This window comes from Leptodactylus fuscus, chromosome 8 (assembly GCF_031893055.1).
Source record: "Leptodactylus fuscus isolate aLepFus1 chromosome 8, aLepFus1.hap2, whole genome shotgun sequence".
In the NCBI taxonomy this organism is placed as follows: domain Eukaryota; kingdom Metazoa; phylum Chordata; class Amphibia; order Anura; family Leptodactylidae; genus Leptodactylus; species Leptodactylus fuscus.
Window position 1 is genome coordinate 88,069,922 of NC_134272.1, and position 14,355 is coordinate 88,084,276.

Here is a 14,355-nt window from a genome sequence, read left to right on the forward strand (position 1 = left end):
TTATATCTCCTTATATTCGGCTCACCTCACCTACTCCCCCTCACCCCTTCTCCTCTACAGACTCCACAAACCCCCGGCCGTCCCTTCAGTCACACCATAATGACATGTATCCAGATCAACAAGAACATTGACACAGAGAAACCAAAAACTGATGGGAAGGGGGCGGGCGAGGATGTGTCTGAGATCCTCGGAGACCATCCAGCTAAATTCCCAGAGCTTCTTCGTATGTCAGAACCTTCCCATCTCCACTTGACGTAGCAGATGATTGTCCCTACTGACGTCAGAGGAGCGTGAGAGGAGAAGGGGCTGGAAACACAGGCGACAATCTCAGAGAACACAGATGGAATATTTCCCTGTTATAGCAATCCAGGGTATGGTATAATCAGTAACAAGTAGCGCTCTGCTGTATGTTATACCAAGCACAACCATAAGACCCCTGCATAGCAATCAATGGAATAGATTCTACTATTGCACCTTTGCATTGGTTCAGTACTACAACCCCAAACAACAAGGTAATGAGGTTAGAAAGAGCTCCCAGATCCCCATATAGGGCACAGGGGGATAATTCATGGTGGTTATGATCACCCACACAAGCGCTGCGCAGACCAGAATACAAGGAATTGTAAAGGCCATCTTCAATATTTGACGTGGGATGAGTCACAGGAGGAAGAGGGGGCGGAAAAGCCGACAGGAGAGACGTCAGTATGTGAATCAGCGTACGCTTCATACACATGACATAGTATATGTATGTTATAGGGCGAAAGCGAGATCCTACGTGTAACTGTGAGGATATTATCATTAGATATCTGTATATCATATACACACACATATAGATACATATACATACGAATGTGTAACTGTAAGAATATTAGCCATACATATATATATATATATCTGCAACAGTAACAAAGAATATTAGATATATGTAACGATAACAAATACATGCTATAAAAATAGTCCATATATGATAGAGAATCTGCTGCGCCATGACATAGATAGGGATTACAGTCCTGTATATTGTATCTTACAGTAATAATGTCACCTAACAACCAACAAGAGCAGAGAATGGAGAATGTATGGGCAGGCCAAGGATGATGGGGAGAGTAGCGGCGAATATAAGATGTATCTAAAAATAAAACATTTCGGCCATTTTTAACATCCATTTTTTTTTTGTTTGTGTGTATGAGGCCTAATACGGTGTCTTCTTAAATTGTAGAAAGGCCTTTGAACCCCCTAGGGACCTCTGCACCCCTATAGCTGTGCCCATGAGTTGTCGCACAGGCCAAAGATCTAAGGAATGAGAAGTGACAAGTGGGTAAGACTCTGCAGCTGTATCGGGCACAGAACTGCGGACATGGATATTTTTCTTGGCTCTGCCAATTGGTTTCCAGAATCTCCATAATCCAGCAGATGTGGGCAGAAGATGAGGGATATTCTGGATTAGGAGCCCAGGCACTTGTAGATATAGAGCACCTAGAGATTACACTACTTTACATTTCGGCCAGATTCTTTGCCATTTCCATCATCTTTGTTTGCTCTAAATCTGTCCAGAGCTGAGGGTTTGCTACAATTGTATCCAGTCTGGTCCTCTGTGATACTTCAGCAGCTCAGATCTCTCTTGTCCTGATAGTTTATTACATTGTCCTGCACGGATACTTTATATCACCTGGAGATGGGCGAATGAACCGCACGAGATATATTTAGTGAATATTTGCAAGGTTCATCTGTTGGTTCATTATTATACTCTGGGATCCCTTTAGAAATAAGCGGAGGCCCAGTGGACGGGCGGAGAGTAGTAAACACTGATACGGACCCTCCCTCACTGCGGGGTCTTCTTTGATTGTCTTCTGGCCTCCTGGGTGACCTTGTGGGCCCTGGTGGACGGCAGAATCCTGCAACTGGGTCTCATGACGTTATCAGGAGGAGAGAGGATGAGCAAAGAAGACCTGTAGGGAGCCCAGGAGAGGTGAAGGAAGATCTTACAAATGGTGAGATACAACCATAGGTGTAACATGAACCTCCTGGGCCCCAATGCAAAATCTGTACCAGGTCCCTCAATTTATGATATATTCTGTATATTTGGAAGAGACACCTGATGGGCCCCCTAAAGCTCCTGTGCCCTATATACCCCCTCCTGGACACGCCTGGACACAACCAGAGAATTGCAGGCAGTTTTTCTTTTATGTTGCAGTCAGTATAATCTAGCACAACAGGTGAGGAGTCCTGGCCGCATTTCAGCAGCGCAGCCCCGGCCGCAATGATTTATCAAACTGCAGAATTTATATTTTATAGAAATCTCCATCGTAACCACAACAGTATCTTATACCGGCCCGGGGCAGGGAGGAGTCCTCTGCATATCTGCTCCAGGGTAAATATTGCAGAATATACCAATGTACGTGTCTATATATATCTGAATATATATTTTTTCAGTAAGTACTATATCCTGCAATTCTTACTCTAGCCACTAATCCTAATAGTGGGTTGACACTTTGACCTCATATACATCACATATGGTATTACCATGGAAGATAACACCTCTATAGATAACACCACTGAGCCATCATTACATCACTACTGACAATAGATGATGTCATACACCTTAATAAACTGTCTCCAGTCTATTTCTGCTCTGCCGTAAAGCAGATCACTAAATGCTGTTAAAAGGGTAGAGGAGAAAGCTCAGGAAAGATGGCCGCCTTATAATCATGTACAGAAAATAGAATTAAAAAAATCTACAATTAGAAAATAAAAAGATTAGAACCCAAAAGTTTATGTTTTTTGTTTTTTTTTAATAGTTTTAGATATTCTGCAAAACCTTTATATAAATCAGTTTAACAAAAAACAAACAGGGGCGATGTGTGGTTGTTCCCGTGTTATTAGACCTGCCCATGGTTGGTTCTCATTTTGCATTTTTGCAATACCTTGTGGATTTGTTTGTTTGTTCCTTTTATTTTTTGTAAAATTTTCAATAAAATACAGTTTACACATAAAAAAAAAACAGATTACAAAAAAATGGAAGATTTTTATAAATACATTTTAATGTTTTTTTGATAAATTTAAAAACTCGGTGTTACATTTCCTTTAAATTTTAAGGCATGCTCTGTGTTCCCAGGGCGCTACAGATCTCCTAGGGGCTTGGGTCCTCCCTATTGTTGGTCCATCCCTATTTATTCTGATCAGTCCGGTCTCTGTGCTGGGGAGGGGGGTTATAGTGATCCAAGGGTCAGGAAGACATGGTGCCCGCCGACTCCTCACCCAATGGCCCATACACAGATGGTGCCTGCCGACTCCTTGCCCAATGGCCCATACACAGATGGTGCCTGCCGACTCCTCGCCCAATGGCCCATACACAGATGGTGCCTGCTGACTCCTTGCCCAATGGCCCATACACAGATGGTGCCTGCCGACTCCTCGCCCAATGGCCCATACACAGATGGTGCCTGCCGACTCCTTGCCCAATGGCCCATACACAGATGGTGCCTGCCGACTCCTTGCCCAATGGCCCCTACACAGATGGTGCCTGCCAACTCCTCACCCAATGACCCATACACTGATGGCGCCCGCCGACTCCTCGCCCAATGGCCTATACACAGATGGTGCCCGCCGACTCCTCGCCCAATGGCCCAAACACTGATGGCGCCCGCTGACTCCTTACCCAGTGACCCATACACCGATGGCGCCCACCGAACCTCACCCAATGGCTCATACACCGATGGCGCCCCTGGCTCCTCACCCAATGGCCCATATATCACTGGTGCCCGCCGACTCCTCACCCAATGACCCATACACCGGTGACAACCGCCGACTCCTCACCCAATGGCCCATACACCGCTGGCGCCCACTGACTCCTCACCCAATGGCCCATACACCACTGGCGCCCGCCAACTCCTCACCCAATGGCCCATACACTGATGGCACCCGCTGACTCCTCACCCAATGGCCCATACACCGATGGTGCCTGCTGACTCCTCACACAATGGCCCATACACCGCTGGTGCACGCCGACTCCTCACCTAATGACCCATACACCGATGGCACCTGCTGACTCCTCACCCAATGGCCCATACACTGATGGTGCCTGCCGACTCCTCACCCAATGGCCCATACACCGATGGCGTCCTCTGACTCCTCACCCAATGGCCCATACACTGATGGCGCCTGCCGACTCTTTGCCCAATGGCCCATACACAGCTGGCGCCCGCCGACTCCTCACCCAATGACCCATACACTGATGGCACCCTCCGACTCCTCACCCAATGACCCATACACCGATGGCGCCCTCCGACTCCTCACCCAATGGCCCATACACCGATGGCGCCCTCCGACTCCTCACCCAATAACCCATATACCGATGGTACCCGCCGACTCCTCACCCAATGGCCCATACATCGATGGCGCCTGCCGACTCCTCACCCAATGGATCATACACTGATGACGCCCGACGACTCCTCGACCAATGGCCCATACACCGATGGCGCCCGCCGACTCCTCACCCAATGGCCCATACTCAGATGGTGCCTGCCGACTCCTCGCCCAATGCCCCATACACCGATGGCGCCCGCCGACTCCTCGCCGAATGGCCCATACACAGATGGTGCCTGCCAACTCCTCACCCAATGACCCATACACTGATGGCGCCTGCCGACTCTTTGCCCAATGGCCCATACACAGCTGGCGCCCGCCGACTCCTCACCCAATGACCCATACACTGCTGGTGCCCGCCAACTCCTCACCCAATGACACATACACCGTTGGCGCCCGCCGACTCCTCACCCAATGGCCCATACATCGATGGCGCCCGCTGACTCCTCACCTAATGGCCCATACACCGATGGCGTCCGCTGACTCCTCACCCAATGGCCCATACACCGATGGCGTCCGTTGACTCCTCACCCAATGGCCCATACATCGATGGCGCCCGCTGACTCCTCACCCAATGGCCCATACACTGATGGCGCCCTCTGACTCCTCACCCAATGGCCCATACACCGATGGCTCCCGCCAACACCTCACCCAATGGCCCATACACCGATGGCGTCCGTTGACTCCTCACCCAATGGCCCATACATCGATGGCGCCCGCTGACTCCTCACCCAATGGCCCATACACCGATGGCGCCCGCTGACTCCTCACCCAATTGCCCATACACCGATGGCGCCCGCTGACTCCTCACCCAATGGCCCATATACCGATGGCGTCCGCTGACTCCTCACCCAATGGCCCATACACTGATGGCGCCCGCCGACTCCTCACCCAATGGCCCATACACCATTGGAGCCCGCTGACTCCTCACCCAATGGCCCATATACCGATGGCGCCCGCCGACTCCTCACCCAATGGCCCATACACCGATGGCGCCCACCGACTCTTCACCCAATGGCCCATATACCGATGGCGCCCGCCGACTCCTCACCCAATGGCCCATACACCGATGGCGCCCACTGACTCTTCACCCAATGGCCCATACACTGATGGTGCCTGCCGACTCCTCACCCAATGGCCCATACACCGATGGTGCTCGCCGACTCCCCACCCAATGGCCCATATACCGATAGCGCCCGCCAACTCCTCACCCAATGGCCCATACACCATTGGAGCCCGCTGACTCCTCACCCAATGGCCCATACACCGATGGCGCCCGCCAACTCCTCACCCAATGGCCCATACACCGATGGCCGACTCCTCACCCAATGGCCCATACACTGATGGCGTCCGCTGACTCCTCACCCAATGGCCCATACACCGATGGCCGACTCCTCACCCAATGGCCCATATACCGATGGCGTCCGCTGACTCCTCACCCAATGGCCCATACACCGATGGCGCCCGCTGACTCCTCACCCAATGGCCCATACACCCCGGCTCTGCCTCTGTCACCTACAATCTGATGTCTATCTCCGCACATAGCTGCACTTATATGATGCCTAGCAACTATCTATGTCCTATAGCTTTGATGGATTCATGCGCTGTTACATTAGGTGACTCTATAGCTACAATGTATATGATGCTATATATACCACACAATAGTCAGGCTGCCCTGTATCCCCCATACTTTACACTGCTGCTTGTTCACTGTATTGTATATAAGCACAAGTAGAAAGAATGATCCTAAAGTATAGACCCAGCCTCCGAGACCGAGCCTTCAATGCCCTACTACTGCTGTACTGGTAGCACCCAGTAACCCTAAAAGTGCTAGTGTGGGGGCAGGGAAAGACCTGGCCCTATATACTCCTATCTCTCAACAGACTCAAAGGAGGTCACATCTCATAACCCCCACAACCCTAAATATACTCAGAAACAGGAAGAACCTGATGGATTGATTTCTATTTGATCTACGATCAGCAGGATTCTCTGTCCTCACCTGTATGAACAGAGGCCTAACATGAGGTTCATTGGCCACAATACATAATATCTGTCCCCGGGTCCCCGACTGTGATGCATCATTTATAGTCCTAAGTCTCGTGGGTCTGTCGCTGCTCTGCACCCCCTCAAGTCACACCCCGGTGTCTGAACCTTTCTTTTCTTGCAAATCTGAGTCATCTAGCAGCCACTTATACTGTTCGGAGGAGAGCGACTGTCTTATCACATGGACACCTGCTCAGATACAGCGTGTGCATAAGTGTAAGGCAAGTGTGGGGGAAAGGCTTCCAGGAATAAAAGGGTTAACACTTTATACTTCTCAATTAGCAAAATGAAGCTAATGAACAAAGTTGAAATGTAAATCCCATCAATATTTGCTGTGACCTTTGCCCTTTGGAGGAGGAGTCCTGGAAGTGATGACCCGGCCCCCACAGATAGAGCCCTGATCTCCAGTCTGTCTGGGATGACATAAGGAGACAGACGGATTGGAGCAAGTAACAGACACAGAAGATCTGGGCTTAGTTCTCCAAGATGGCGGCGGGGACAATATCCCTGCCCAAATACTGTCTGCAAGTACCAAGAACTGATGGAGGGCAAAGGGCAAAGGTCACACGAAATATAGCTGGAATTTACATTTTTCTTCATGGATAAAAAATAAACTATTAACCCTTCTATTTCCAAAAGCCTTCTGATTTGCAGCATTTTCCCCCAAACCTGCCTAAAACTTTTGCACATCCCTGCATGTATACAGTATATAGTTTTTGTCTGTGTCTGACACTAGTGACATGTCTCCTCCATCCCAACTACATGAAGTACCTTCACTTTTTGGGAACAGGTCACTTGGTCATTTCCGTTTCATGATTCCTGGTTTTATTTTATCTAAATTCACAAACAGAACAACAAAAATAGATACAAAATATCTACGACAATGAATATAGACACGCAGAATAGAAGGAAAGTCCTCAGTATAGGACTGACACAAGACCAAGCCAGGTCCCCTTGTCCCAATATCCTGCAAGAGGGTGTAAGAGGTAACCAGGGGGGAATAGCAAAAACTGAGAGCCCCCCCCCCCCCCAATGCTTCCCTGGTGGTTACACCCATCATCTTGCTGTTCACATGGCCTATAACCCTCATCATCATCATCATCATCATCATCATCATAGATGATACAGATCAACAAGTAAAGCAAAAACAGATACTCGCAGCCTGAGTGTAAGGGTCACCCGGGGGTTATATACATAGGGGCAGTATATACGTGTTTACCCCCCTATAGCCATGAAATACTGTAATAGTGGCAGAAAAGTTCTCCAGTAGTGGGAGGGGAGGGGGATAGGACCTGGTGCAGGTGCACAATCAAGAGGTTCTGCAGCAGCCAAGTGAGCTATGAGGGGATAAGTGCAAATGGAGGCCCCTGTGCTGACCACAATAACAACAAAGACCCCAAAGTTTAGCGGGGGCGCTTCCCCCCCCCCCCCCCCCAGGACATGGAGCACTTTCTATGGATCATTCTCATAAACAACTCTAAGAATGAGCATTGTGAAGAGGTTCTGCAGCAGCCAGGGTGGATGTCAGCCCCCCCCCCCCCCCATCCCCCGGTACTCACCGTGGCTCCGGGCCCCCAGGCCCCTATGATGGCAGCAGCAGGTGAGGAGCAGCAGGCAGAGCACGGGCCCCGCAGAGAGCCGCATCCTGGTGTACGAGGGGCCCCAGGTGCCGCCTTATAGCAGGGGGGACATAGTAACCCCCAAATACGGATCCCCCGGGATAGATCAGCACCGGCCGCTCCAGCACCACGGACAGCAACCGAGAGTGAGCGACAGAGGAGGAGACCCCGCCCCCAGCCCCGCCCACAGACTGGGCCAGCAGTGAATGGAGCTCACACAGCAGCACCAGCAACTACTCCCATCATCATCATCACTATTACATCACACATCATTGTATCACTACTACTCCCATCATCATCACTACTACATCACACATCATTGTATCACTACTACTCCCATCATCATCACTACTACATCACACATCATTGTATCACTACTACTCCCATCATCATCACTACTACATCACACATCATTGTATCACTACTACTCCCATCATCATCATCACTATTACATCACACATCAGCACCACTACTCCCATCATCATCATCACTACTACATCACTACTACTCCCATCATCATCACTACTACATCACACATCAGCACTACTGTCACACATCATTGTATCACTACTACATCACTACTACTCCCATCATCATCTCTACTATATCACACATCAGAAGAAAAACATAGCACACGAGAGTATATGAAACGTTAATTAACACATGTACAACTCTCATACATAGGCCCAATAATGAAAAGGCATATTTCAACCAGAAACAGAATACAAAAACAAACAAGAAGGAACAACAGTTCCAAAGAGTTGAAATATTCAACATACAAAATAGTATGAAACAATATTTTTTATTGATGAAAAATCATTTCCAGAAATACATAATACGAATAATATGTTAAACACACAGACACAATTATTTAAACACAGACAGAAGCAACCATAACACACCATAGATAGGAGGTCAGTGTATCTCCTATCTATCTATCTATCTATCTATCTATCTATCTATCTATCTATCTATCTCTCCCCTATCTATCTATCTATCTATCTATCTATCTCCTATCTATCTATCTCCTATCTATCTATCTATCTATCTATCTATCTATCTATCTATCTATCTATCTATCTCATATCTATCTATCTATCTATCTATCTATCTATCTATCTATCTATCTTTTCTATCTATCTATCTATCTATCTATCTATCTATCTATCTATCTCTCCTATCTATCTATCTATCTATCTATCTATCTATCTATCTATCTATCTCCTATCTATCTATCTATCTATCTATCTATCTATCTATCTATCTCTTCTATCTATCTATCTATCTATCTATCTATCTATCTATCTATCTATCTCCTATCTATCTATCTATCTATCATCTATCTATCTATCTATCTATCTATCTATCTATCTATCTCTCCTATCTATCTATCTATCTATCTATCTATCTATCTATTTCTCTCTCTCTCTCTCTCTATCTATCTATCTATCTATCTATCTATCTATCTCTCCTATCTATCTATCTATCTATCTATCTATCTCCTATCTATCTATCTATCTATCTATCTATCTATCTCTCATCTATCTATCTATCTATCTATCTATCTATCTATCTATCTATCTCCTATCTATCTATCTATCTCCTATCTATCTATCTATCTATCTATCTATCTCCTATCTATCTATCTATCTATCTATCTCCTATCTATCTATCTATCTATCTATCTATCTATCTATCTCCTATCTATCTATCTATCTATCTATCTATCTATCTCCTATCTATCTATCTATCTATCTATCTATCTATCTATCTATCTATCTATCTATCTCCTATCTATCTATCTCCTATCTATCTATCTATCTATCTATCTATCTATCTCCTATCTATCTATCTATCTATCTCCTATCTATCTATCTATCTATCTATCTATCTATCTATCTATCTATCTCCTATCTATCTATCTATCTATCTCCTATCTATCTATCTATCTATCTATCTATCTCCTATCTATCTATCTATCTATCTATCTATCTCCTATGTATCTATCTCCTATCTATCTATCTATCTATCTATCTATCTATCTCCTATCTCTCTCTCTCCTATCTATCTATCTATCTATCTATCTATCTATCTATCTATCTATCTATCATCTATCTATCTATCTATCTATCTATCTATCTATCTATCTATCTTCTCTTCTCTATGATGTAGCGTTGCTGTAGTATTTTAGCGTTACAGTCACAGTACAGGGTAAGACCTTCATCTTCTATAGAACAATTGCCCTCCCTGTGATCTGTCGCCCTCCTGACGTGTTTCAGTGACTTCTTTCCATCTTGTTTCCGTCTTTCTCCTTTGCCGCCTCTTGTCTTCCAGTGACTTCCAGGATTATTAGAGGATCCGGCCATTCAGTGTATCCAGGTAACAGACCTGTCAGACGGCAGGGGAGGGGAGGCGAAAATGTGCAGACCACCTAATGCAGGGTTAAAGGGGTCTCCTGCCAGGACATAGCCAAGGCTCCTCTGCCTAAGTGGATGAGATGTGGGCGCACATTACAGGGACTGTCAGATTTTGGCCGAGCTCCTTGGGACTATTTAATTACTTACTTATTTAATGTTGCCAGGCCCCACTAATAGGATTCAATGTTCCCCATTATCCCGTGATCCTTCATCACTAGGAGACCTGACCTAACCCACTCAATATTGGTGTAAACATGGACACCACTGGACTCATATACTGAAGCTATAGCATTGGGAAGGATGGGTAGTGTGACAGGTCCTGAAGGGTGTCCCGTAACGGGGTCTGCTGGGCTTCTATCGAGGTGTCCACTGAATTTTTGGAAAAATAGCATTACCTGCTGGAATGTTATAACTTGAATGGAACACTGCAGTGCCGATAACCACCAATATGGCGAGTGCACCGCGCCCACCCAGCATATAGACAATGGCAAGAGCTGCACACCCTGGCAAGACCGTCCAACCTCACCCCCCCCCCCCCATGCTAAACTTGATGGCTCGCCTGTAGGATAAGCTAGAAATTTTCTAAAAGCAGAAAATGCCTTAAGACCACTGACAAGTGAATAACACGGATTATTGGGTGATGATGGCGCCCGTCAGGGGTGGGATATAATGGGCAGCAAGTGAATAGTTAATTGCCAAAGTTGATTATTGGAAGTAGGAAAATGGGAAAGCGTAAGGGATGATTTATGACGTCTGGATGACGGGTCAGGGCACCTCCATACTGCGGGTCATGTAGAGTGTTCCCAGTATGTAGTGGTAAAGACCTATCAAATGTGATGCAAGAGAAGACAACGAATAAACTGATAACAGGGTCATGGCTACCCAGGACTCTTCTGTAGGTAGTGAAGGTTATCCTGCCTGGTCCGATTCCACAAAACGACTACTTGCTGATGAAGTTGCTGTATATGGGGCTGTGCAGGCATAGACAGGTCAGAGCGCCCACACTGTCCCCAGTCAACTGCCAAAACTTCTTGTAAAGGGCACCTGAGCATCAGAACAGGGCAACGGAGCAATAGAAAAAAGTTTAGATTAGAACTTTTCTATACTTAGGGCTATGCTATATGTCATAGTCCCCCTGCTGTGTCATGTGACAGATGTATCTGAGCACAGTGTATCTAAGCTCTGACAACCTAGATGAGGATGGGGCGATCTTGATTCCTTTGTGTATTTCCTTCCAGCCTCGGTGACTCAGACCTCGTATATGTTATGTCGTAGGAATCAATAAGACATCCCCTGAGATGTATTGTGCATGGCGCTGTGCCGCTCTACACTGGGTCACCCCGTCCTCATGTAAATCCCACATTGCGTCACGCAGGCGGGATCATCTACATCGATGGCGACATTATCTTGAGTATCCCAGAACAAGCCGCTGAGTTTTTGGTTGTAAGATCCAATCCTGTGCTCCTTAGTACCTCGCCTGCTTCCGAAATGTCCTTGCAAGAACGTCTGCTGGGATCTGTCATCACGGATTTGACATTTTGGGGGGCCACCCTAATATTGCTCCCTTAGTGTCCCCCTACACTGACCTCTTAGGTGGTCACTGGGGAAGCCATGACTTACACTGCTCCCGTCTGTAATAGATATAGGTCTAAATAACCTTAAGCTGCATTCACAATTCTGTAGGCTTCAGAGCTGTAATCTCCCAGAAGCCCCTGCATGTCCAGCAACTACACACAGCTTGCCCTGGCAATTTGCATTCTGGGAAGTGTCATCTTTACATCAGTCTTGCAAACTCCATGGACTCCTCTTCCACCCACTGATGCGCCACACTAAGCCTCGGGCCTTTGCCGCTGAGCCTCTCGCCGCCGTAATGACGGCTTTATTAATGAGTTTCATTTGTTTATCTGGGACTTGACCAAGTTACTACAATCACACGACAGAACCACGTTGTGTAGATTTTATTGTAATTACTGCCTGGCTCGGGGGATGGGTCTCCGCTGGGTGATTAATATGGGGGTATGAGAGCCCCACCGCTGGATAGAACCTCATGAATGGGGTGACATCTCCTCCATATACAGAGAAGGCAGGAGACTAGAGCAGCTGGATTATACAGATGAATAATTACATGATATATGGACTGGATTTTTCTCTGTGTGCATGGGGCCTTAAGAGTGCAGATACCGCCATGGTGAAGCAAAGTTTGCAATTGCACTGAGGCCCGGGCGGTTGATGTGGCCCCTTACTATATGGAGTAGGACAGTAGAACTATTGCAAAATTTCCATTGCAGATTTCGATGCAAATGTACAAGAACGCCGTGTCTGCTACAGATTTGCTCTGGATGTGCAGCAGATCCACACAAGGATATTGGGGCTTATTTCTGTGGCCAATGTCATTCTGCAGCGGTGCAGGACTCCTTGCATTATCTAGGATGGTGGTGAACGACCACTGTCCTGTACTACTAACCGATAATCCACAAGGAGTCGGGGATTCCTCTTCATCCATCAAAGATCACCAAGATGCAAGGAGCCCCGGCCTCCTGACTTGGTTTCTGCCAGGAAATTCAGGAGCATGTCATGAAGGCTTACACTGACTGAATCTATACTAAAATCTGTGTCAAATCCACCACATGTGAACAGGTGAAATTCGTTGCGGATTTGCATCTGATTTCATCTTTGCATTGCAATGCCGCAGGGGTTTCCTGAGTGATGATGGGCACAACAATCTCACCTGTATTGGGCTATTATGACTCACACGTGAGCCCAAGTCTTCATGATGCTCAGATTATAGAGAATGCAGAATAGTACATAGCTGGGTAAACAGATAATTCATCCAGGGAGACCTATTACCAAGATAACAAACCTGGCTCTGCTACATCTATATATGCACAATGGGAGACATCATGTGAATGCAGCCTGACGTACACGGAGCAGGAATCTGTCCCATCCCCTATAGGGAGGAGGATTTAGAGATATAGATCCGTGAGTCAGTGACGCCCCACACCTGGCAAGACACCAGCAGGATGTTCGTTCAGGAAAAGAAATCTAATTTTGGAGCCTGGAAGAAATTACTATTCCATCTCTGCAGCGACATTATTGGAATTGCTGCGCTCGGCTTCCTGCGACTCCTCGGAGGTTATCTGGCGGGATTATCGGAGAATAAAAAAAAAGTCAATTGTCATTTGTCTTTCTTCGCTTCAACATAGTAATGTATACATGTAGGAAGAAAAAAATTCTATCTGTATAGTCCTTGCTGTAACAGCTCTCCGTGACTTCCTGCTGCAGTATAAAGCATGGCGGATACATTAAAAAAAAAAGGACTATAACATTGCCTATTGATAACTGATAATATTGCTGAAAAAAACAAAGTGAACCCCGCCATAAGTAAAAATAATGTTGTCCTAAGTTTAATAGCCATGTCTGTATCTCGGAAAGCTGGGTGATAACCATTGGCCTTAGGTTGTTGGCTTCCCTGAAGAACTGCGCACCACTACCAATCTGCCGGTTATCCCTCCTGCGGATAGGGGGTCATTTACTGAGACTGGACATCTGCAAAGGTGATAAGTGGACACAGGTTGTGGCTCAGTCCCATTCATGTCAATGAAGCCATGCTGCAATACAGCATACAACCATTAGTCAGGTGTGGCGCTGTTTTTTTGGAAGAATGCTGGACATCTAACACTATTCTATTTCTTAATATACTGTATTATTATAGCAGATGGTGGTCAATTTTCTGATACAAAGTTCCAAATCTTCTGCACAGAGGCGAAATACTGCCACCACTGAGCAGTGGCTGTGCACGGTATTACAGCTTTGTCCTGTTCAAGTGAAAGGGGTAAGGCTGTAAACCTCTTCACCTCCCCTGCCAAATCAGTGACCTGCAGGTAGATGCTGAGGGTCGGGGCCCCACCGGTCTG

General features: G+C 46.6%; 1 protein-coding gene across 2 annotated transcripts in view; it reads right to left on the reverse strand.

Annotated features, from left to right (window-relative positions):
- PTPRN (protein tyrosine phosphatase receptor type N) overlaps positions 1–8,167 on the reverse strand; it is a 62,509-nt gene extending 54,342 nt beyond the window's left edge. For both annotated transcript variants that reach the window (XM_075284603.1, XM_075284602.1), the window contains exon 1: positions 7,965–8,167. In XM_075284603.1, coding sequence (XP_075140704.1) covers positions 7,965–8,049 — 85 coding nt within the window. In that variant the 5' untranslated portion in view covers positions 8,050–8,167. The remainder of the gene's footprint in view (positions 1–7,964) is intronic.
- Between the last annotated feature and the right edge of the window lie 6,188 nt (positions 8,168–14,355).